Source organism: Mytilus galloprovincialis, chromosome 14 (genome assembly GCF_965363235.1).
Source record: "Mytilus galloprovincialis chromosome 14, xbMytGall1.hap1.1, whole genome shotgun sequence".
Classification (NCBI taxonomy): Eukaryota; Metazoa; Mollusca; class Bivalvia; order Mytilida; family Mytilidae; genus Mytilus; species Mytilus galloprovincialis.
The window spans coordinates 6404767-6427942 of record NC_134851.1 but is presented as its reverse complement, the minus strand read 5'-3'; the positions used below and the strand labels follow the sequence as shown (position 1 = coordinate 6427942).

General features: G+C 33.5%; 1 protein-coding gene across 1 annotated transcript in view; it reads left to right on the top strand.

Moving 5' to 3' along the window:
• LOC143059156 (integrator complex subunit 9-like) overlaps positions 1–23176 on the top strand; it is a 76365-nt gene that overhangs the window by 34708 nt on the left and 18481 nt on the right. The window contains exons 12-19 of the mRNA XM_076232649.1: positions 700–760; positions 3328–3370; positions 3928–4056; positions 5218–5273; positions 7433–7582; positions 11318–11404; positions 12150–12248; positions 13360–13479. Of these exons, the coding sequence (XP_076088764.1) occupies positions 700–760; positions 3328–3370; positions 3928–4056; positions 5218–5273; positions 7433–7582; positions 11318–11404; positions 12150–12248; positions 13360–13479 (745 nt within the window). The remainder of the gene's footprint in view (positions 1–699; positions 761–3327; positions 3371–3927; positions 4057–5217; positions 5274–7432; positions 7583–11317; positions 11405–12149; positions 12249–13359; positions 13480–23176) is intronic.

The following is a 23176-nucleotide window of genomic DNA, read 5'->3' as shown; positions in this document are numbered from 1 at the left end:
TAACACACACATTTGTGCAAAGTTATATTTACTGCAATTAAACAACATTATTATAATTGACAGTCCACATTTTCTGCACCAGATGTGCATTTTGGCAATTAATGTTACAGATGCTCAATGGCCTTAAAGTTTGCTAATCCAAAACTTATTTTAACATAGCAGATTTTTTAAACCAAGAATAACAAAAGATAATAAAATTTAGACAAAATTTATACTCAAAGCCAGGAAATGAATCAGAGTTTGGCAAAAGGGAGATAAATTCCTCAATTTAAAATTTTAAACTTTGTAACACAATATCCATATTTTCATGCCAGTACTGAACTATTTATTTTTCAAAACAGAGAGACTTTTTAGGTTCCAAAATTTTTAACTTTAATTTTATAAGGGGAGATAATTCAGATTCCAAAATGTTTCCTAATTGTTGGAGATTGTATCAGAAAAACCCCTTTCAAGGCCACCTCTTCATCATCAGAAAAATGTAAAAAAAAAAAGGAGTACCTATTAATCATTCATGTTGAAGAACACTCTTTGTATGATCAAATGAAATACTATTTCTAAATAAACGAAAAACACCAGATAAATGTATACAACAATATAATAATCATGTGACTAGTTCTAAATTTGTCACATGTTTTAGTCACATAAAAACATGGCAAAAAATTTGGCTCTCTGTTTTTCACTGAAAAATTTGTTTTGTAGGTTATCAGCATCAAAACAGTCACGTGTCTACCTCCCTGAGGCACCATTTCCGCATGCAGAGGTTAGTACTAAATATGTCAGAAAGTTTGGTAAATGAATTCATTTCCAAATTAGAATCAGTTCTGCATTATTTTGGATTAGTACACTATCGTGATATAGTACTGGAATTATCCTGTCACATGAAATATTTCATGCACTGTCAATATTATACAGCAGTAGTTGTTTTAAACGAGGTTTTATTAAATAGAGAATAAACTATTTAATTTTCTTTTACAAACAATGTAGTAAGAATCAAGTGAACCAATAAAAAACTACAGCTTACTGGAATGTGGTCATAAAATGAACTTGATACATAATTAATGTAAAACCTCAAAATCAATCTATCAATCTTTTTCAAATTTGGTTATTCACATGTTATTTTCTTTTATTTTCTGGTAAAAGGGAGATAACCCAATTTGTACTATGTTGTATCTCTCACTAAATATACTAAGTCTCATTAGGATGTTTTTATGCCCCACCTATGATAGTAGAGGGGCATTATGTTTTCTGGTCTGTGCCTCCGTTCAACCGTTTGTTCGTCCGTTCGTTCGTTCGTCCTGCTTCAGGTTAAAGTTTTTGGTCCAGGTAGTTTTTGATGAAGTTTAAGTCCAATCAATTTGAAACTTAGTACACATGTTCCCTATGATATGATCTTTCTAATTTTAATGTCAAATTAAAGTATTGACCCCAATTTCATGGTCCACTGAACAAAGAAAAAGATAGTGTGAAGCTCAGGTTAAAGCTTTTGGTCAAGGTAGTTTTTGATGAAGTTGAAGTCCAATCATCTTGAAACTTAGTACACATGTTAACTATGATATGATCTTTCTAATTTTAATGCCAAATTAAAGTAAAGACTCCAATTTCACAGTCCAGTGAACATGTAAAATGATAGTGTGAGAGTGGGCATCCATGTACTATGGACACATTCAAGAAGTTTTATCCATGGAATTCATTTTTTTGGGTTTGCGTTGTGTTCTTGATGATGTAAATTAAGAAAAGCACTTTGGACACACAAGTTAATAAAATGCTTTTTTCTTTGGTAAAGCAACATGTTGCTCCATAGCTTTTATGATATATTTATTATTATTAACCAGTCGCAACATTTTGGTGTGCTTTTTTAGCTCACCTCGTCCGTCGTCTGTCGTCGTCTGTCGTCGTAAACTATTTCAAGAATCTTCTCCTCTGAAACTACTGGGCCAAATACTTCCAAACTTTAACTGAATGTTCCTTAGGGTATCTAGTTTATAAATTGTATCCGAAGTTTTGATATATCAACAAACATGGCTGCCATTGCTAAAAATAGAACATAGGGGTCAAATGCAGTTTTTGGCTTATAACTCAAAAACCAAAGCATTTAGAGCAAATCTGACAAGATGTAATATTGTTTATCAGGTCAAGATCTATCTGCCCTGAAATTTTCAGATGAATCAGACAACCCGTTGTTGGGTTGCTGCCCCTGAATTGGTAATTTTAAGGAAATTTTGCTGTTTTTGTTTATTATCTTGAATATTATTATAGATAGAGATAAACTGTAAACAGCAATAATGTTCAGCAAAGTAAGATTTACAAATAAGTCAACGTGACCGAAATGGTCAGTTGACCCCTTTAGGAGTTATTGCCCTTTATAGTCAATTTTTAACCATTTTTCGTAAATCTTAGTAATATTTTACAAAAATCTTCTCCTCTGAATCTACTGGGCCAAATACTTCCAAACTTTAACTGAATGTTCCTTAGGGTATTTTGTTTATAAATTGTATCCGAAGTTTTGATCTATCAACAAACATGGCCGCCAATGCTAAAAATAGAACATAGGGGTCAAATGCAGTTTTTGGCTTATGACTCAAAATCCAAAGCATTTAGAGCAAATCTGACAAGATGTAATATTGTTTATCAGGTCAAGATCTATCTGCCCTCAAATTTTCAGATGAATCAGACATTCTGTTGTTGGGTTGCTGCCCCTGAATTGGTAATTTTAAGGAAATTTTGCTGTTTTTGGTTATTATCTTGAATATCATTATAGATAGAGATAAACTGTAAACAGCAATAATGTTCAGCAAAGTAAGATCTACAAATAAGTCAATTTGACCAAAATTGTCAATTGACCCCTTAAGGAGTTATTGCCCTTTAAAGACTTTTTTCACAATTTGTTCATCATGTTGACTTACTTTAAAAAATCTTCTCCTTTGAAACTGCTGTATCAATTTCAGCTAAACTTAGGCTAAATGAGTTACAGAGTATCTAATATAAATTTTATTTCCTTCTATGTAAAGAAACATAGCTCCTATTGCTAAAATAGAACATAGGAGAAAATGATTTTTTTTTGCTTTTGAAGAAAATAGGACAATCCAAAGAACATTTAAATAAATTGAAAAGCCAAAATAATCATTGATGAGAGATTTAACCAAAAGAATTAAGGTGAGCGATTCAGGCTCTTGAGAGCCTCTTGTTTAAAATATTACCTGAAATTTTAAAAGATTTTGAAATGTTTTATTGCTTTCTATATACTCTATATCATAAATTTTAGCAGCAAAACAATGAATTGAAATTAAATATTGAAATGCCTCATCACCATTTTCTCTATTTTTTTAGCTGGTTGCCATTGGAAGGTTAAAAAACTGCAAAAGTATTCACGGTAAGATTTTATATATCATTTATTCATGGAAGCCATTTTGTACTTTAAAATTTGATTTTTGTTGAAGAAAAAAAAACACTATTGGTAGGTAAAATTTACACTACTGTAGATAAACATGGCAAACTCGTGTAGAATATTTTGGCAACAATGGATGCATACAAATCTTTTAAATGGCAGGCAAGTTTCTATTCCGAATTTTCACATTGTTTGAATTTAATGTTGTCAAATAATGCTTATGTATATATAAAAATAAGAGGATATGGTATGATTGACAATGATACAACTCTCCACAAGAGACCAAACAACACAGAAATTACCAGCTATAGGTCACCATACCGCCTTCAACAATGCACAAAGCCCATACTGCATAGTCAGCTATAAAAGGCCCCAATATCAAAAATGTGAAACAATTCAACCAAAAAACTTTTTATTTCATATGATCTTAGTGAAGATTTTAATCATTATTATAAAGCTCATGTGTTATGTTTTTATTTCAGATGGTCTCAGTGCAGATTTTAATCTGTCAAATAATCCTGTTTGTTTTGTCTTTATTTCAGATGGTCTTAGTGAAGATTTTAAACCCCCATGTGTTGTTTTCAGTGGTCATCCATCACTAAGAATGGGAGATGCCGTACACTTCCTAGAAATGTGGGGAAATTCATCGTCAAATACAATCATTTTCACAGGTTTGTAATTTTAATGAGGGGCGTTAAAAGAGGGGGGGGGGGTATATCTGCACGGAAGAATGCGAAATAAAATTGCCATTTCACAATGAAAGAACAATTAAAAATGTCTTGCACATTGATCTTTTTACCTATTTCTCGAAACACGGTGAATAACAAACCTTTTTCTCGGCTGCACCTGAAATAAAAATGGCAAAACACACTGCACAAAAATAGCCCTTTACCACGTGCACCCATTAATGCCTATTACTTCTAACTATGTTTTTTTTACAAAGACATATTTGGTAAGATACTCTTCCTAACAACAAATATGGGGGTTCATGCATGTGACATTTGCCATTTAAAAAAAGCCCTTTAATTCAGCCAAAAATTAGTTCAAAAACTAAGTTGAGAAATTATTAAAAAGAGATCAATTTTAAAAATAGCAATAAATTCTTCTTGTTAGATTTAAAGAACCATGTAGGTATTCTCTTGTAGTGATGACCTGTTATCTTTTACTTGCATGAACAGATATATCTTGAATCACACTGCAATGCAAAAACTGTTCAGACTAAAATATACTTATTTGGCACCTTGCTTTAAATATTTTTGAAGCTTTGACCCCTTAAATATTCTTTGTTTGTATTTTAGCTCAATTTTGGTCAATTTTGTCCAAAATTTTAATTGTTTTTAGCAAAATTTACCTTGGCCGCCATCTATAATCCAAAAAGATTTTATATTGATGAATTATATATCATATTTGGAATCTTTTGATTACAAAACATTTTGGATCTTAGGTGACGTCCATATTTTTCCTAGAGCTTTTAGTCTGAAAATTGCCCAAAATCATCATAATTTGACAAAATGTCCAAAATAGGCCTAATTTGGAGAGTATTGTTTACTTTTATGAAAAAAACTGATTTATTGAGCATTAATTCTTTTAAAATAGACCCATTAACAAACCATTTTGTGCACTTTTTGGTGTTTTATGATGAAATTAATATTTTAGGCCATTTTAGGCCACAAGTGAACCTTGTCCTTTGTTACTGGTATTATTATACAGAAATTTGGCAACTTGAGTTAATATCAAGCAATATCAAATTCTCACTCATTATAACCCTATAATTATCATTATATCTTCTTTTACCATGTCAGGTCATTTTTATTTTTCTTTTCTTTTTCCAGAACCAGATTTTCCATTTGTAGAAGCTTTATCACCATACCAACCATTACAGATTAGAGTAAGTTTATGTTCTCATGTCTTTTAAGAAAAGGTGAGGAATACATTGTTCATACAATTTTACAAGTTGGGGCTATGTTGCAGTCATCTTGTTGTTATTTCCTGTCATTTGGAAATGTTTTATTAACATTTTTTCACAGGATCCTTATATTTGGTCAAGGTTTTTTTTCTCAGTAAGACAGTGTTGTTCAGAAAAGTTCTTTCTTTTATAGATGTGATATGTTATCTATTTCTTATTAACTGATTTTACATTTACTTGTCGCAGCTCAAATATTTTATCAGAAAATGATTAAATTTATAAATACTTTTCTAATATTTGGTGTGAATGTGAAATTACTTTTAATTATATCAGCTGACATTTAAGGTTAAATTCTGGATCAATTTGCAATTGTTGTGCTGTATATAGTTTAAGGTCAGATCATGGTGAAAGCATCTGTTCACACTATTTATAAACAGTAATATCCATATAATTAAAAGAAATATCATGTTCACACCAAATAATTAAAATGAGTATCCCGCTTTCACCTTGGACATGAATAATATTTAAAACAAACAAAAACCCAATAGATATGAAAATACTAATTTGTATCAAAAGAAATTACATTTTTGCTATATTGATTTTAACATTCTAATGGTATTCAAACTGATAGTGATATCAATGTGTTTGTATTATCTTTCATTTTTGCTGGTGTGTTTTGTACAAAAAAAATGTATATGCAAATTTTAGTGTTTCTTTGGTTCATATGATGCTACTCTGTTCTTTTAAAGATCCTGCCAATGTGTTATTGTTCTCTTATAAATTTGAAAATACTTTGAACGACAAAATTATTTTACTCATGTAATGATATTAGCCGTATTTGGATTTTAAAAAAATTCTAAAGAACTTCTGTACAATTTTAAATCTTGGTCTGTTTCTGAAATTATTTCTAACATAACTTTTGATTTTTAAACCCTGTATACCACCATCCCCAATGTGAATTTTTAATTGTTTTGATAAAACATTGAACATCAAATTGTTTTCCCATGTGTCATTTACACTTTCTGACGTCAGACACACGAAGCAATGAATGTGTTTTTTTAATTTGATAAATGCTTTTGTGCCTTTTTGTAAATGATTGCTTGTTTTGAGATTGTAACACAGTGATGACTGCTGCACCCATAAATTGGCTTCTGTTTATTATCTCTGTTTTGTTCACCCATCGTTGTAAATATAATGGAATGTGATGCGACTGTCATATAAGTGAGAGGTTTAGCGAATAAAAGCAGGTTCAATCCACCATTTTCTACATTTGAAAATCCCTATACCATGTCAGGAATATGACAGTTGTTGTCCATTCTTTGATGTGTTTTGTCATTTGATTTTGCGATTTGATTAAGGACTTTACCATTGAATTTTCCTTATTCCTTAATCAGTATTTTTGTGATTTAACTTTTTTCATTATTGTTGTGATATAAAAATAAAAAGATTTGGTATGATTACAATTGAGATCAAATGACAGAGAAGTAACTAGCAGCTATAAAGAAATATTATTGATTATCTTTACAGCTGACATCTATGGTCTTCAATCTATGCAGTTTCTTTGCTGTGGATAGGGACTTTTTCAGTTAGAAATTTAAAAAAAAAATTAGTGTGAAAATGCATCATGTAAACTTTACATTTGATATATTAACATAATTTCAGTCATGTTTTGTAGTTTCCACAAATTGAGAAAACTTCAATCATATTTTATAGTTTTGATAAATTGAGAGAACTTGAATTATGTTCTATAATTTCAATAAATTGAAAGAAAAAAAACAGATTTTAACAAAGACTCTTTGACTCTTACTTGATCCTTTTTTATTAGCCCGGGAAGTATTATGGTATACCATTGTCCCTCCGTCTGTCCATCTGTCAGTCTGTCTGATCATCATCTGCACTTCGGACAATTACTAAAAAATGCTTCCACCAATTTTTTTGAAACATTTTTTTAATTGTTTATATCTATTTAGGTAAGCTCCCTTTTGATTTTTTAAATTTCAGATTTTACGTTTCCGTGTTATGAAGTTTTATGCTTAAAAAAGGGGGGATTTTCCAGATTTTGCAACGGGCGTATCATGCACTTATAAGGCAGCTCTTTATTACATATGAAGTGTATGACAGTACTTTGATCTTGTTTACAGGTATGTTACTGTCCAATAGACACATGCTTAAGATTTTCACAAGCCAACAAGTTGATAAAAGATCTGAAACCCACACATCTAGTTGTAGCAGACAGTTATATACAGCCGCCAGTATCAATGCCACATAAAACAGAATTTGTCATTAATTGGGTAAGTTAACTTCTTTATATCACCAGATATGTACTTTCATGGTCCATTGAACATAGAAAATGATAGTGTGAGTGGGGCATCCATGTACTATGGACACATTCTTGTTAGATAATTAATAAAATCATTGCATAAGTCGAATATCTGATTTTAAAGCTTAATGCCAGAAAAATAAATAAGTCATACTGGTAATTTTATGCAAAAAAATAAATCAACAATTAAACATAATGAGAGTGCTGACCATCAGGTTTAAAAACGCATGCATGAGAATTGGATACATGTATTGCCTTTTTAGCTCACCTGGCCCAAAGGGCCAAGTGAGCTTATGCCATCACTTGGCGTCCGTCGTTGTTCGTCTGTCGGCGTCTGTCGTCGTAAACTATTTCAAGAATCTTCTCCTCTGAAACTACTGGGCCAAATACTTCCAAACTTTAACTGAATGTTCCTTAGGGTATTTAGTTTATAAATTGTATCCGAAGTTTTGATCTATCAACAAACATGGTCGCCATTGCTAAAAATAGAACATAGGGGTCAAATGCAGTTTTTTGCTTATAACTCAAAAACCAAAGCATTTAGAGCAAATCTGACGTGGGGTCATAATGTTTATCAGGTGAAGATCTATCTGCCCTGAAATTTTCAGATAATTCAGACAACCTGTTGTTGGGTTGCTGCCCCTGAATTGGTAATTTTAAGGAAATTTTGCTGTTTTTGGTTATTATCTTGAATATTATTATAAATAGAGATAAACTGTAAACAGCAATAATGTTCAGCAAAGTAAGATTTACAAATAAGTCAACATGACGGAAATTGTCAGTTGACCCCTTTAGGAGTTATTGCCCTTTATAGTCAATTTTTAACCATTTTTCGTAAATCTTAGTAATCTTTTACAAAAATCTTCTCCTCTGAGACTACTGGGCCAAATACTTCCAAACTTTAACTGAATGTTCCTTAGGGTATCTAGTTTGTTAATTGTATCTGACGTTTTGATCTATCAACAAACATGGTCGCCATTGCTAAGAATAGAACATAGCGGTCAAATGCAGTTTTTGGCTTATAACTCAAAAACCAAAGCATTTAGAGCAAATCTGACATGGAGTAATATTGTTTATCAGGTGAAGATCTATCTGCCCTGAAATTTTCAGATGAATCAGACAACCCGTTGTTGGGTTGCTGCCCCTGAATTGGTAATTTTAAGGAAATTTTGCTGTTTTTGGTTATTATCTTGAATATTATTATAGATAGAGATAAACTGTAAACAGTAATAATGTTCAGCAAAGTAAGATTTACAAATAAGTCACATGACGGAAAATGGTCAGTTGACCCCTTTAGAAGTTATTGCCCATTATAGTCAATTTTTAACCATTTTTCGTAAATCTTAGTAATCTTTTACAAAAATCTTCTCCTCTGAGACTACTGGGCCAAATACTTCCAAACTTTAACTGAATGTTCCTTAGGGTATCTTGTTTGTTAATTGTATCCAAAGTTATGATCTGTCAACAAACATGGTCGCCATTGCTAAAATAGAACATAGGGGTCAAATGCAGTTTTTGGCTTATAACTCAAAAACCAAAGCATTTAGAGCAAATCTGACAAGATGTAATATTGTTTATCAGGTCAAGATCTATCTGCCCTGAAATTTTCAGATGAATCAGACAACCCGTTGTTGGGTTGCTGCCCCTGAATTGATAATTTTAAGGAAATTTTGCTGTTTTTGTTTATTATCTTGAATATTATTATAGATAGAGATAAACTGTAAACAGCAATAATGTTCAGCAAAGTAAGATCTACAATTAAGTCAATTTGACCAAAATTGTCAATTGACCCCTTAAGGAGTTATTGCCCTTTAAAAACTTTTTTCACAATTTGTTCATCATGTTGACTTTAAAAAATCTTCTCCTTTGAAACTGCTGTATCAATTTCAGCCAAACTTAGGCTAAATGAGTTTCAGAGTATCTAGTATAAATTTTATATTTTATTTCCTTGTATGTCAAGAAACATAGCTCCTATGGCTAAAATAGAACATAGGAGAAAATGATTATTTTTTTTGGCTTTTGAAGAAAATAGGACGATCCAAAGAACATTTAAATAAATTGAAAAGCCAAAATAATCATTGATGAGAGATTTAACCAAAAATTAAGGTGAGCGATTCAGGCTCTTGAGAGCCTCTTGTTCTAATTCTTACCCGATTTATCCTATTGATTATTTTTATTTAATCAACGTGTGGTTCATTTGATCTGAGTTATTCATTTGTCAAAATTTAATTATGGCGTCAAGTTTTTTTGCTTTTCTCTAAATTTACTATTGTGGTGTCATGGAGAAAGGCTAACTGATTTCGGATGAAGTTACATGAAAATCACATCTTTGTTGCAGATCATTTAATTTGAAAAGAAGAAATAAGTTTGCCTGAATATTGTTTTAAATTCATAATTGGAAACAGATTCGACCACCAAATCTTATATATATATTTATATATATAGTCACAGAACGCCGCTAGATTAAAACTGACCAAAAAAGGTAACACACGGCCACCGAAAGCTTTATTTTTGAAGCCCAGGTGGTTGTGTGGTCTAGCGGGACGGCTGCAGTGCAGGCGATTTTGTGTCACGATATCTCAGTAGCTTGGGTTCGAATCCCGCGAGGGAAGAACAAAAAATTTGCGAAAGCAAATTTACAGATCTAACATTGTTGGGTTGATGTTTAGACGAGTTGTATATATATATATATATAAATATATGTAATGCAGTATTTCTCCACTTTCAACAGTTAAATTTTAAATATCTAAAACACTCAGCAAGCCTTGCATTTTAAATTTGAAAATTCAACTGTTGAGGGTGAATAAATGTCATATCACAATATATGCAGTGGTAGAATCTATATATCCAGTCTTATTATTGAACTTGAATAGTAATAACAATCAAGCCAAAGATCGTTTATTACTATATTGAAATTAAATAACTAGAGTTGATATCATATATATCTTTATTCTCATAAACCAAAACCCATGGTACAGAGATATAATAAACATTAATAATATAACATATAGTCAGAATTAATACAAATGTATGAACTACAACTGGAAAAATATTTCCAGCTACATGTAATATAAAAACACTTTATGCATGAAATTGAGAAAGGAAATGGTGAATATGTCAAAGCGACAACTACCCGACCATAGAGCAAACAACAGCCGAAGGCAACCAATGGGTCTTCAATGTAGCGAGAATTCCAGCACTCATAGGTGTCCTTCAGCTGGCCCCTAAAATATGCATAATAGTACAGTGATAATGGACGTCATACTAAACTCCAAATTATACACAAGAAACTAAAATTTAAAATCATACAAGACTAACAAAGGCCAGTATACAATGTTATATAAAAGTTATCAAACAATGTTTCCCCAAAGAGTCCAGCTGTTTATTAATCAGTCTGATAAATTTGCACAAGTATTCAAGCTGTATCCAATTCGTGCTCATTATGAACTCTATAATTATTCATAACAGGTAAACACAGGATGGTGGTTTTAAGTAGAAGTAAAATAAATAGGCTCTGCAGATACTAATTATTCATTTTATGTATTTTGTAACATTTAGCTCATTCTAGCTGATTTTGCAAAGATTAACTTTCAAATTCTTATCACCTATTGATCTAAGAGAGGATCTACTTTGACAATGTTGAAATACAAACAAGATCAAGTATAACAACTATCATAAAATTATTTTAAATTTTATTGTTTTCCAGGAGCCCTCACCACTGACATACAGAAGAGGGGAAGTTATATCATTACCAATAAAAAGACAGTTTGAAACTATAGAAATCACTCCTGAGGTAATCAAATTGAGAAATATTCATACATGCAAGGGTAATTAATGTCACCACTAAAAAATACACAAATAAAATGAGTTAATACTGTTAACCGGGTTATTTTTAAGGTTTGGATTTCAAAGATAGCATTATGGTAAAAGATATAGCACCAGGGTATGACAGTGCTTTAAGGCCCTTGGGAGAACATTTTTTCATTTAGGGGCCTTTGAAAGCTGACTTTGCAGTATGCATTGTTGAAGGATGAATACAGTAACCTTTACGTTGTTAAATACTTAGTTATATGGTCTCATGTGGAAAGTTGTCTCATTGGCAATCATATACCATATCTTCTTATTTTTATGCCACACCTAGGAGCATTATGTTTTCGATTTGTGCATGGATTCATTTGTCAGTCCGTTCATCTGTCCCACTTCATGTTAATGTTTTTGATCAAAATTTTCAGTCAAGGTTATTTTTGATGAAGTTGAAGTCCAACCAACTTGAAACTTAGTACACAATCATTTTTGGGCCTTTTTAAGCAGATTAAGCAGTATGGGTTTTGCTCTTTGTTGAAGGTGATCGTTAAGTTGTTAATTCCTTTGTCATTTGGTCTTGTGAGGAAAATTGTTTCATTGGCAATCATACCATTTCTTTTTATTTTCATATTAATTAATTATCAGTAAATAGCAAAACATATTATACCAGATATATTCCAACATTTTTGTCCAATGATATGACATAAAAACACTTTAAATGTATTTCATTTTAGCTTGCAGCATCACTTGATCCACAGGAAGTTAGATCTGGGTATAACATAACCATGGTAACAGGAACATTAAGTTGTCATGACAACAAGTATATTTTGAAGGTCAGATATTTATATGAGATAAACTTAAACATGTATAATTAGTATGGCGTTCATTATCACTGAACTAGTATATATTTGTTTAGGGGCCAGCTGAAGGACGCCTCCGGGTGCGGGAATTTCTCGCTACATTGAAGACCTGTTGGTGACCTTCTGCTGTTGTGTTTTTTTATTTTGGTCGGGTTGTTGTCTCTTTGACACATTCCCCATTTCCATTCTCAATTTGATGCATATACAAAAAGTTTGAATTGCAGTAAACATGTTAAGCAAATACTTTTAACAAACTTATTTTATTCATTCATAAGTGTATTTGTAAAACCATTCAAATAGGAAAATCCATAGTCTAATCTATATAAAAAAGAAACGACATCAACAAACAACAACCAATGAACATCAGGTTCCTGACAGGTGCAAACAAATACTGCGGGTTTAAATGTTTTTTTTTATAGCTACCAACCTTTGCTTTTATCTGAAACAAAAGTGTAGTGTCACAACATAGAAAGACACACAATAAAATGTCAGTTGAAATGGCTTAACTCAATCAAAAGACAGAAGTAACTAATCTTTTTGTGTAACAGAATGTGAAGCATTTTTCAGTATTTTATTAATAGAATGAAAAGAAAACACTTTTTAATATACCCTCGCTTTAAAAAAGTAGGGGTTGTTGTACCTCTATCTATCCATCCATCAGTCCATCCGGATCCATCAGTCCATCCATCCATCAGTCAGTCCATCCATCCCATGAATATTTACGTTGCATTTTTCTCAGGAACTACTTGACAAGGATTTTTGAAATTTGGTTTCAGACTTTATATTCGTCAGTTATACCCTGTGATTTGTTTTCAGATTCATCACTCAACAACTTCCTGTTTACCCAACACTTGTGTCATTTTACACATGATAGCCAAGTTTAAAATTTTCGTCACATCTTTCTCAGGAACTACAATATAAGGATTTCTGAGATTTTGTTTCAGGGTTTATATAAGTTAGCTATACCGTGTGATGTGTTTTCAGATTCATCACTCAAAAACTTCCTGTTTACCAAAATATTTCGTCCTGGATATCATCAGTGAGCAATAGCTGTCAGTTTTACTTGTTTATGATTATATTGTAGAAACTACCAGATGACATTCCCTCAGGAACTAAAAGAAAATTTGATGAAACTGTGAATAGACAAAAGACATACATGTGGGGAAATGTCAATATTCCTGCTTTTGTAGAAGCTCTTACGAAGGTATGATATAGGACTCTTACATTATATCATGTGGAAAATTTGATTAGTCCTTATTATAATACAGTACTCTTATTTAAGCTTTTTGATTTTTTTAAAATTTTGTAGTAAGTCTCTTGCTGAGCATGTTTGTTAAATTAAAGTTTAATTTGATTTATGAAAAAAAGTTTTCATCTTTGGTCAGAGCTAGCATTGTTGTATAAGACCACACAGTACTCTACTATGTTTTCTGGTCGATGCCTCTGTCCGTCGATTCGTCCGTCCTTTCATCCGTTTGTTCCGCTTCAGGTTAAAGTTGTTGGTCAAGGTAGTTTTTGATGTAGTTGTAGTCGCATCAACTTGAAACTAAGTACACATGTTACCTATGATATGATCTTTCTAATTTTAATTCCAAATTGCCCCTAATTTCACGGTCCACTGAACATGGAAATGATAGCGTGAGTAGGGCATTTGTGTATTATGGACACAATCTTGTTAGCTCACCTGGCTCAAAGGGCCAAGTGAGCTTTTCTCATCACTTGGCGTCTGTCGTCCGTCGTCCGTCGTCAAAAATCTTCTCCTCTGAAACTACTGGGACAAATAAAATCAAACTTGGCCACAATCATCATTGGGGTATCTAGTTAAGTCTCCCAAACAAAGTTTGGAGACTTATTGTTTTTGCTTAGTTCTTATTATGTCACCCGATCGACAATGTCGGGTGACATATTGCTTTTCTTATGTTTCTTTGTTATGGCACCCTCAACGGAGTTGGGGTGACATATTGTTATTGTTCGTTTCTTTTTTTTCTTATTTTTATTCTTCCACACATTTTGTCCACGCTATTTCTCGGAATTGGTCAGACCAATGTTGATGGAACTATACCATAATATGAACCTCCATGTGAAGTTGTGCAAGAGACATTGGAATGGTAAAAAATGGCCGCCGTTACTATGGAAACTGCAAAAATGTAAAAAAAAATCCAAATTCTAAATCTTTTATTATAAGAGCCAACCTAATGAAACTTTATGTAAATGTTGGCAGCGGTGCCCTGAGGTACCAACAGTACTTAGCTTCTGCAAAATCTGTACCATTGCCATGGAAACTGGAGAAAAGTTTAACATTGAACCTATGGGAAAAAACATCAAATCAGACTTTTCTAAAGGAATATGAGATCAAACTCAAAGAAACTTTATGAATATATAACATGGCATAAGTCGATATTGAAACTGTTTTTGGAATTTTCGAAATGGACACCGTTACCATGGAAACCGCAAAAATGTCCAAAAATCTCAAAATACTCCAAACTTAATGAAACTCATTATAAATGACCAATGGCAAGTAAAGATCAGACTTTTGACTTCGGAATTTCCAAAATGGCCGCCGTTGCCATGGAAACTACAAAAATTTCAAAAACTTCAAAATGCTCCAAAATTGAGGAAACTTTACAACAATGTTGGTAAACATTTGTAGATGCGGTCTTTGACTTTGGAATTTTCGAACTGGCTGCAGTTTAGTGGCAATGTGGGAAGGGTGCCATCCGCTATTGCTTGCAATGGCAAATCTAGTTATGTCACCCGATCGACAATGTCGGGTGACATATTGCTTTTCTTATGTTTCTTTGTTATTATGTCACCCGATCGACAATGTCGGGTGACATATTGCTTTTCCTCTGTTTCTTTTTCCCTATTATTATGGCACCCTCAACGGAGTTGGGGTGACGTATTGTTATTCTACGTTTCTTTTTTTTCTTATTATTATGTCACCCGATCGACAATGTCGGGTGACATATTGCTTTTCCTCTGTTTCTTTTTCTGTATTATTATTTTTCTTCCACCTAATTTTGTCCGACCGCTTTCTCGGAACCAAAGGAACCAATCTAAATGATAGTTCACTATAACAAGGAACCCCGACTTTCGAGTTGCAGTGCAACTTTGGAACTAAAAAATGGCTGCCGTTACCATGGAAACAGAACAATTGTGAAAAAATCCAGTTTTTGGTTTTAATGAATTATTTGGATATGCTTAAACTCAGAATCATTATACTTTGATACAATGTAGGTGCCCACTATATACTGGTTTTGGAGGATTTTGGCAATCATTGGAACTACTATGTTGCCATGGAAACTACATCAAAAATTTCAAAAATATCAGAATGCTCCAAATTTAACGAAACTTTACAGTAACGATGAGCAACATTGGTAGATGTGGAATTTGGCGTTAGAATATCAAAAATGTCTGCCGTTACCATGGAAACAATGCAAAACAAGTCAAAATGGTTCAAAAACCTTAAAGTGCCATTTACTTTCTTAAAATGGTAGGTCAAATTTTTCGAAACTTTGATGGTATGGTCCCTCCCATGTACCAATGTGGTATATGCCATTAACTTTTGGGAATGGTCTCTGTTGCCATAGGAACAAATCAAAATATCAAAAATTTCAAAAGTTTCAAAATGCTCCAAAATTGATGAAACTTAATAGGATTGTTGACTGTCAAGTCTGCATGAGACTTTTGAAGTTAGAATTTCAAAAATGGCTACCGTTGCCATGGAAACTGGGAAAATGTCAAATATTTTCGAAATGCTCCAAACTTAATGAAACTTAATATTATTGTAAACTGGCATGCATAGATGAGACTTTTGACTTTGAAAATTTCAAAATGGCTGCCATTGCCATGGAAACAGCAGAAATGTCATGTTTTTAAAAATGATCTATATGTACTGAAAATTTACAGAAAAATGTATAGCCATGCAAATATGTGCATTCACTGTTAAAAGTTTTTGAAATGGCTGCCGCTTAGTGGCAATGGGGGGAAGGGTGACATCCGCTATTGCTTGCAATAGCAATTCTAGTTATGTCACCCGATCGACAATGTCGGGTGACATATTGCTTTTCCTCTGTTTCTTTTTCCCTATTATTATTATGTCACCCGATCGACAATGTCGGGTGACATATTGCTTTTCCTCTGTTTCTTTTTCCGTATTATTATTATTATTTTTCTTCCACCTAATTTTGTCCGGCAGTTTTCTCAGAGCCAAAGGAACCAATCTGAATGATGGTGCACTATAACAAGGAACCCTGACTTTCCAGTTGCAGTGCAACTTTGGAACTAAAAAATGGCTGCCATCACCATGGAAACGGAAAAATGGTGAAAAAATATAATTTTGGAGTAAGGTGAATTGTTTGAGAATGCTTAACCTTAAAATCTTTAGATTTTAATACAATGTAGGTGCCCACTATATACTGCTTAGGGATGATTTTGGCAATCATTGGAACTGCTATGTTGCCATGGAAACTACACCAAAAATTTCAAAAATATGAAAATGCTCCAAATATTTTGAAATTCTAGCATAACGATGAGCAACTTTGGTAGATGTGGAATTTGGCGTTGGAATTTCCAAAATGTCTGCCGTTTCCATGGAAACAATTGAAAAAGGTCAAAATGCTCCAAAAACTTCAGGGTTTGGTGAATAACTTTGGTATGGTTGAACTTAAAATCATCAAATTTGTATACAATATAGTTGTCCACTATATACAGGTTTTGAATGATTATGACAATCATTGGAACTACTCTGTTACCATGGATACAGGATCAAATATTTCAAAAATTTCAAAATGCTCCTAAATTGATGAAACTTAATATTATTGTTGACTGCCGAGTCTGGATTAGACTTTTGACTTTGGAATTTCCAAAATGGCCACCGTTGCCATGGAAACTGCAAAAAATTCAAAAATTCTCAAAATGCTTTGAACTTAATAAAACTTGATATTATTGTTAACTGACAAGTAATGATGAGGCTTTTGACTTTGAAATTTTCAAAATGGCTGCCGTTGCCATGGAAACGGCAGAAATGTGAAATTTTCAAAATGGCTGCCGTTGCCATGGAAACGGCAGAAATGTGAAATTTTTAAAATGCTGTGAATGTACTGAAAATTTACAGAAAGATGTATTGCCATGCATATATGTGCATTCACTGTTAAACGATTCTGAAATGGTTGAACTTAGTGGCAATTGGGGGAAGGGTGACATCCGCTATTGCTTGCAATGGTAATTCTAGTTATGTCACCCGATCGACAATGTCGGGTGACATATTGCTTTTCCTCTGTTTCTTTACTATTATTATTATTATTCTTCCAATGATTTTGTCCGGCAGTTTTCTTGGAGACAATGGAACCAATCTTAATGATAGTTGACTATAATGAGGAACACAAAATTCCGGGTTGCAGTAGGTCATAAGACCATTAAAAATGGCTGCCGTTACCATGGAAACGGAACAAATGTGAAAAATTAAATTTTTGGGTTTTGGTGAATAATTTGGAGATGCTTAAACTCAGAATCATTATACTTTGATACAATGTAGGTGCCCACTATATACTTCTTTTGGATGATTTGTGGCATTCATTGGAACTACTATGTTGCCATGGATACTACACCAAAAATTTCAAAAATATCAAAATGCTCCAAATTTTTTGAAACTTTAGCATAACGATGAGCAACTTTGATAGATGTGGAATTTGGCGTTGGAATTTCGAAAATGTCTTGTGTTACCATGGAAACAAGGCAAAACGGTCAAAACGCTTTAAAAACCTTAAAAAGTGGCATTTACTTCCTTAAAATGGTAGGTCAAATCCATTGACACTCTTATGGTATGTTCCCTCCCATGTACCAATGTGGAATCTGCCCTTAGAAATTTGGAATGGTCTGTGTTACCATAGAAACCAGCCAAAATGTCAAAAATTTCAAAAATTTCAAAATGCTCCAAAAGTAATGAAACTTAATACGATTGTTGACTGTTAAGTCTGCATGAGATTTTTGGAGTTGGAATTTCCAAAATGGCCACCGTTGCCATGGAAACTGCAGAAATGTCAAATATTTTCAAAATGCTCCAAACTTAATCAAACTTAATATTATTGTCAACTGGCATGTATAGATGAGACTTTTGACTTTGGAATTTTCAAAATGGCCGCCGTTGCCATGGAAACAGCAGTAATGTGTAACTTTTGACAATGCTCTTATATTACTGAAAATTTACAGAAAGATATATCGCAATTCATAGATCTGCATTCACTGTTAAGTTGTTTTGAAATGGCTACCGCTTAGTGACAATGGGGGGAAGGGTGACATCCGCTATTGCTTGCAATGGCAATTCTAGTTATATTTATTCTTCCACACTTTTTTGTCCATTCTATTTCTCAGAATTGACTTGAACAATATTGATAGAACTATACCATAATGTTGACCACCACATTCTATAGTGCAGTGAGGTATGGCATCATCAAGATGGCTGCCGTTACCATGAAAACGAAACAAATGTGAAAAAATCCTGTTTTTTGTTTTGGTGAACTGTTTTGATATGCTTAAACTCAGAAACATTATATTTTGATACAATGTAGGTGCCGGCCATATACAGGTGTTGGATGATTTTGGCACTCATTAGAACTACTATGTTGCCATGGAAACTACACCAAAAATTTCAAAAATATTAAAATGCTCCAAACTTCATGAAACTTCACAGTAACGATGAGCAACATTGGAAGATGTGGAATTTGGCGTTGGAATTTCCAAAATATCTGTTGTTACCATGGAAACAACGCAAAAAGGTCAAAACTTTGAATTTTCACAGAACATTCCAGAACATCAATGTTAAATTTATTCTAGAGACATTAAATGGTATATGATTATGGAGGGCAAAAATTGCAGCGGGGGTTTGACTTTGGAATATTCAAAATGGCCGCCGTTACCATGGGAACAGCAAAATTATGAAAAACTTTAAAATTCTTTAAATTTAATGAAACTTATAACAAATTTTGCCTACCTTATGTAGACTTAACTTTTGAGTTTCGAATTTTCAAAATGGCCGCCGTTGCCATGGAAACAGCAAAAATTTTCTAAATGGCTGCAGCTGGCCAGGCAATGGGGAAAGGGTGCCATCCGCTATTGCTTGCAATGGCAAATCTAGTTATGGCACCCTCAACGGAGTTGGGGTGACATACTGTTATTCTACGTTTCTTTTTTTATGGCACCCTCAACGGAGTTGGGGTGACGTATTGTTATTCTACGTTTCTTTTTTTTCTTATTATTTTTCTTCCACCGATTTTGTCCAGCTTATTTCTCGGAATCCAATGGACCAATGTTGGTGAAACTCTACTATAATAAGGACCACCATCATAAGTTGTGCAGTGGACTTTGGCATGTGCAAGATGGCTGCCGTTACCATGGAAACGAAACAAATGTGAAAAAATCTTGTTTTTTGTTTTGGTGAACTGTTTTGATATGCTTAAACTCAGAAACATTATATTTTGATATAATGTAGGTGCCGGCCATATACAGGTGTTGGATGATTTTGGCACTCATTGGAACTACTATGTTGCCATGGAAACTATACGAAAAATTTCAAAAATATCAAAATGCTCCAAACTTCGTGAAACTTCACAGTAACGATGAGCAACATTGGAAGATGTTGAATTTGGCGTTGGAATTTCCAAAATATCTGTTGTTACCATGGAAACAATGCAAAAAGGTCAAAAATTTCAAAATGCTCCAAACTTAATGAAACTTAACAAATATGATAATTTGAATGTGTAGATGCACACTTTGACTTTGGAATTTTCTAGATTGCTGCCGCTCGCCTGGCAATGTGGGAAGGGTGCCATCCGCTATTGCTTGCAATGGCAAATCTAGTTTCTTTTTATTTTTATTCTTCCACACATTTTGTCCACGCTATTTATCGTAATTGGTCAGACCCATGTTGATGGAACTATACCATAATATGAACCGCCATGTGAAGTTGTGCAAGAGACATTGGAATGGTAAAAAATGGCCGCCGTTACCATGGAAACTGCAAAAATGTAAAAAAAAAATCAAAATTCTAAATCTTTCGTTATAAGAGGCAACCTTTTGAAAGTTTATGTAAATGTTGGCAGTGGTGCCCTGAGGTACCAACAGTTCTTGGAATTTTCAAAATACCTGCCATTGCCATGGAAACAGCAAAAATGTCCAAAATTTCAAAATAATCAAAATGCTGCAAACTGGATGAAACTCTACAGAAATGGTACCTGACTTGGCCAGAGTTGGATTTTGAAGTTGGAATTTCCAAAATGGCCGCCGTTACCATGGAAACGGAAAAAATGTCAAAAATTTCAAAATGCTCCAAACTTTATGAAACTTAACAAAAATGATAATTTGCATGTGTGGATTCACTCTTTGACTTGGGAAATTTCAAAATGGCTGCCGCTCGCCTGGCAATGGGGGAAGGGTGCCATCCGCTATTGCTTGCAATGGCAAATCTAGTTCTAGTTATTTTTATTCTTCCACACATTTTGTCCATACTATTTCTCAGAATTGGTCAGACCAATGTTGATGGAACTATACCATAATATGAACCGCCATGTTAAGTTGTGCAAGAGACATTGGAATGGTAAAAAATGGCCGCCGTTGCCATGGAAACTGATCAAATGTGAAAAAAAATGCAAATTTTAAATCTTTCATTATAAGACCTACCTGGATGAAACTTAGTGGTAATGTTCCTTGGTATGCCTAGATGTTGTGACAATATAAGAAAATTCCAAAATGGCCGCCATTGTCATGGAAACAGGGCGAAAGTTTAACATTGGCCCTATGGGAAAATACATTAAAGATGCATTTTCTTGAAGAATATAGCATCAATCCCAATGAAACTTTATAGATATGTAACATGGCATGTCCCGAAGTGGCACCTGTCTTTTGAATTTTAGAAATGGTAACCGTTACCATGGAAATAGCAAAAATTTCAAAAATTTCAAAATGCTCCAAAATCAATGAAACGTTACAACAATGTTAATACACATCTGTAGATGCAATCTTTGACTTTGGAATTTTCAAAATGGCTGCCGCTCACCTGGCAATAGGGGAAGGGTGCCATCCGCTATTGCTTGCAATGGCAAATCTAGTTATGGCACCCTCAACGGAGTTGGGGTGACATCTTGTTATTGTTCGTTTCTTTTTTTTCTTTTTATTATGGCACCCTCAACGGAGTTGGGGTGACATCTTGTTATTCTACGTTTCTTTTTTTTCTTTTTATTATTATTATTTTTATTCTTCCACACATTTTGTCCACGCTATTTCTCGTAATTGGTCATACCCATGTTGATGGAACTATACCATCATATGAACCGCCATGTGGAGTTGTGCAAGAGACATTGGAATGGTAAAAAATGGCCGCCGTTACCATGGAAACAGAACAAATGAGAAAAAATCCAATTATGGCACCCTCAACGGAGTTGGGGTGACATCTTGTTATTCTACGTTTCTTTTTTTTCTTTTTATTATTATTATTTTTATTCTTCCACACATTTTGTCCACGCTATTTCTCGTAATTGGTCATACCCATGTTGATGGAACTATACCATCATATGAACCGCCATGTGGAGTTGTGCAAGAGACATTGGAATGGTAAAAAATGGCCGCCGTTACCATGGAAACAGAACAAATGAGAAAAAATCCAGTTTTTAGTTTCGGTGAACTGTTTGGTTATGCTTTAAGTCAGAATCATTATATTTTGATACAATGTAGTAGCCCACTATATACAGGTATTGGATGATTTTGACACTCATTGGAACTACTATGTTGCCATGGAAACAACACCAAAAATTTCAAAAAAATCAAAATGCTGAAAACTTAATGAAACTTCACAGTAACGATGAGCAACATTGGAAGATGTGGAATTTGGCGTTGGAATTTTCAAAATATCTGTTGTTACCATGGAAACAATGCAAAAAGGTCAAAACTTTGAATTTTCACAGAACATTCCAGAACATCAATGTTAAATTTTTTCTAATGACATTAAATGGTATAGGATTATGGAGGGACTAAATTGCAGCGGGGGTTTGACTTTGGAATTTTCAAAATGGCCGCCGTAACCATGGAAACAGCAAAAATGTCCAAAATTTCAAAATGCTTCAAACTTGATGAAACTTTACAAAAATGATAATTTGAATGTGTAGATGCACTCTTTCACTTTGAAATCTTTTAGATTGCTGCCGCTCACCTGGCAATAGGGGAAGGGTGCCATCCGCTATTGCTTGCAATGGCAAATCTAGTTATTATTATTATTTTTATTCTTCCACACATTTTGTCCATACTATTTCTCAGAATTGGGCAGACCAATGTTGATGGAACTATACCAAAATATGAACCGCCATGTTAAGTTGTGCAAGAGACATTGGAATGGTGAAAAATGGCCGCCGTTGCCATGGAAACTGATAAAATGTGAAAAAAATTGCAAAATTTAAATCTTTCATTATAAGACCTACCTGGATGAAACTTAGTGGTAATGTTCCTTGGTATGCCTAGATGTTGTGACAATATCAGAAAATTCCAAAATGGCCGCCATTGTCATGGAAACAGGGTGAAAGTTTAACATTGGCCCTATGGGAAATACATTAAAGATGAATTTTCTTGAAGAATAAAGCATCAATCCCAATGAAACTTTATAGATATGTAACATGGCATGTCCCAAAGTGGCACCTGTCTTTGGAATTTTAGAAATGGTACCCGTTACCATGGAAATAGTAAAAATTTCAAAAATTTCAAAATGCTCCAAAATTAATGAAACATTACAACAATGTTAATACACATCTGTAGATGCAATCTTTGACTTTGGAATTTTCAAAATGGCTGCCGCTCACCTGGCAATAGGGGTAGGGTGCCATCCGCTATTGCTTGCAATGGCAAATCTAGTTATGGCA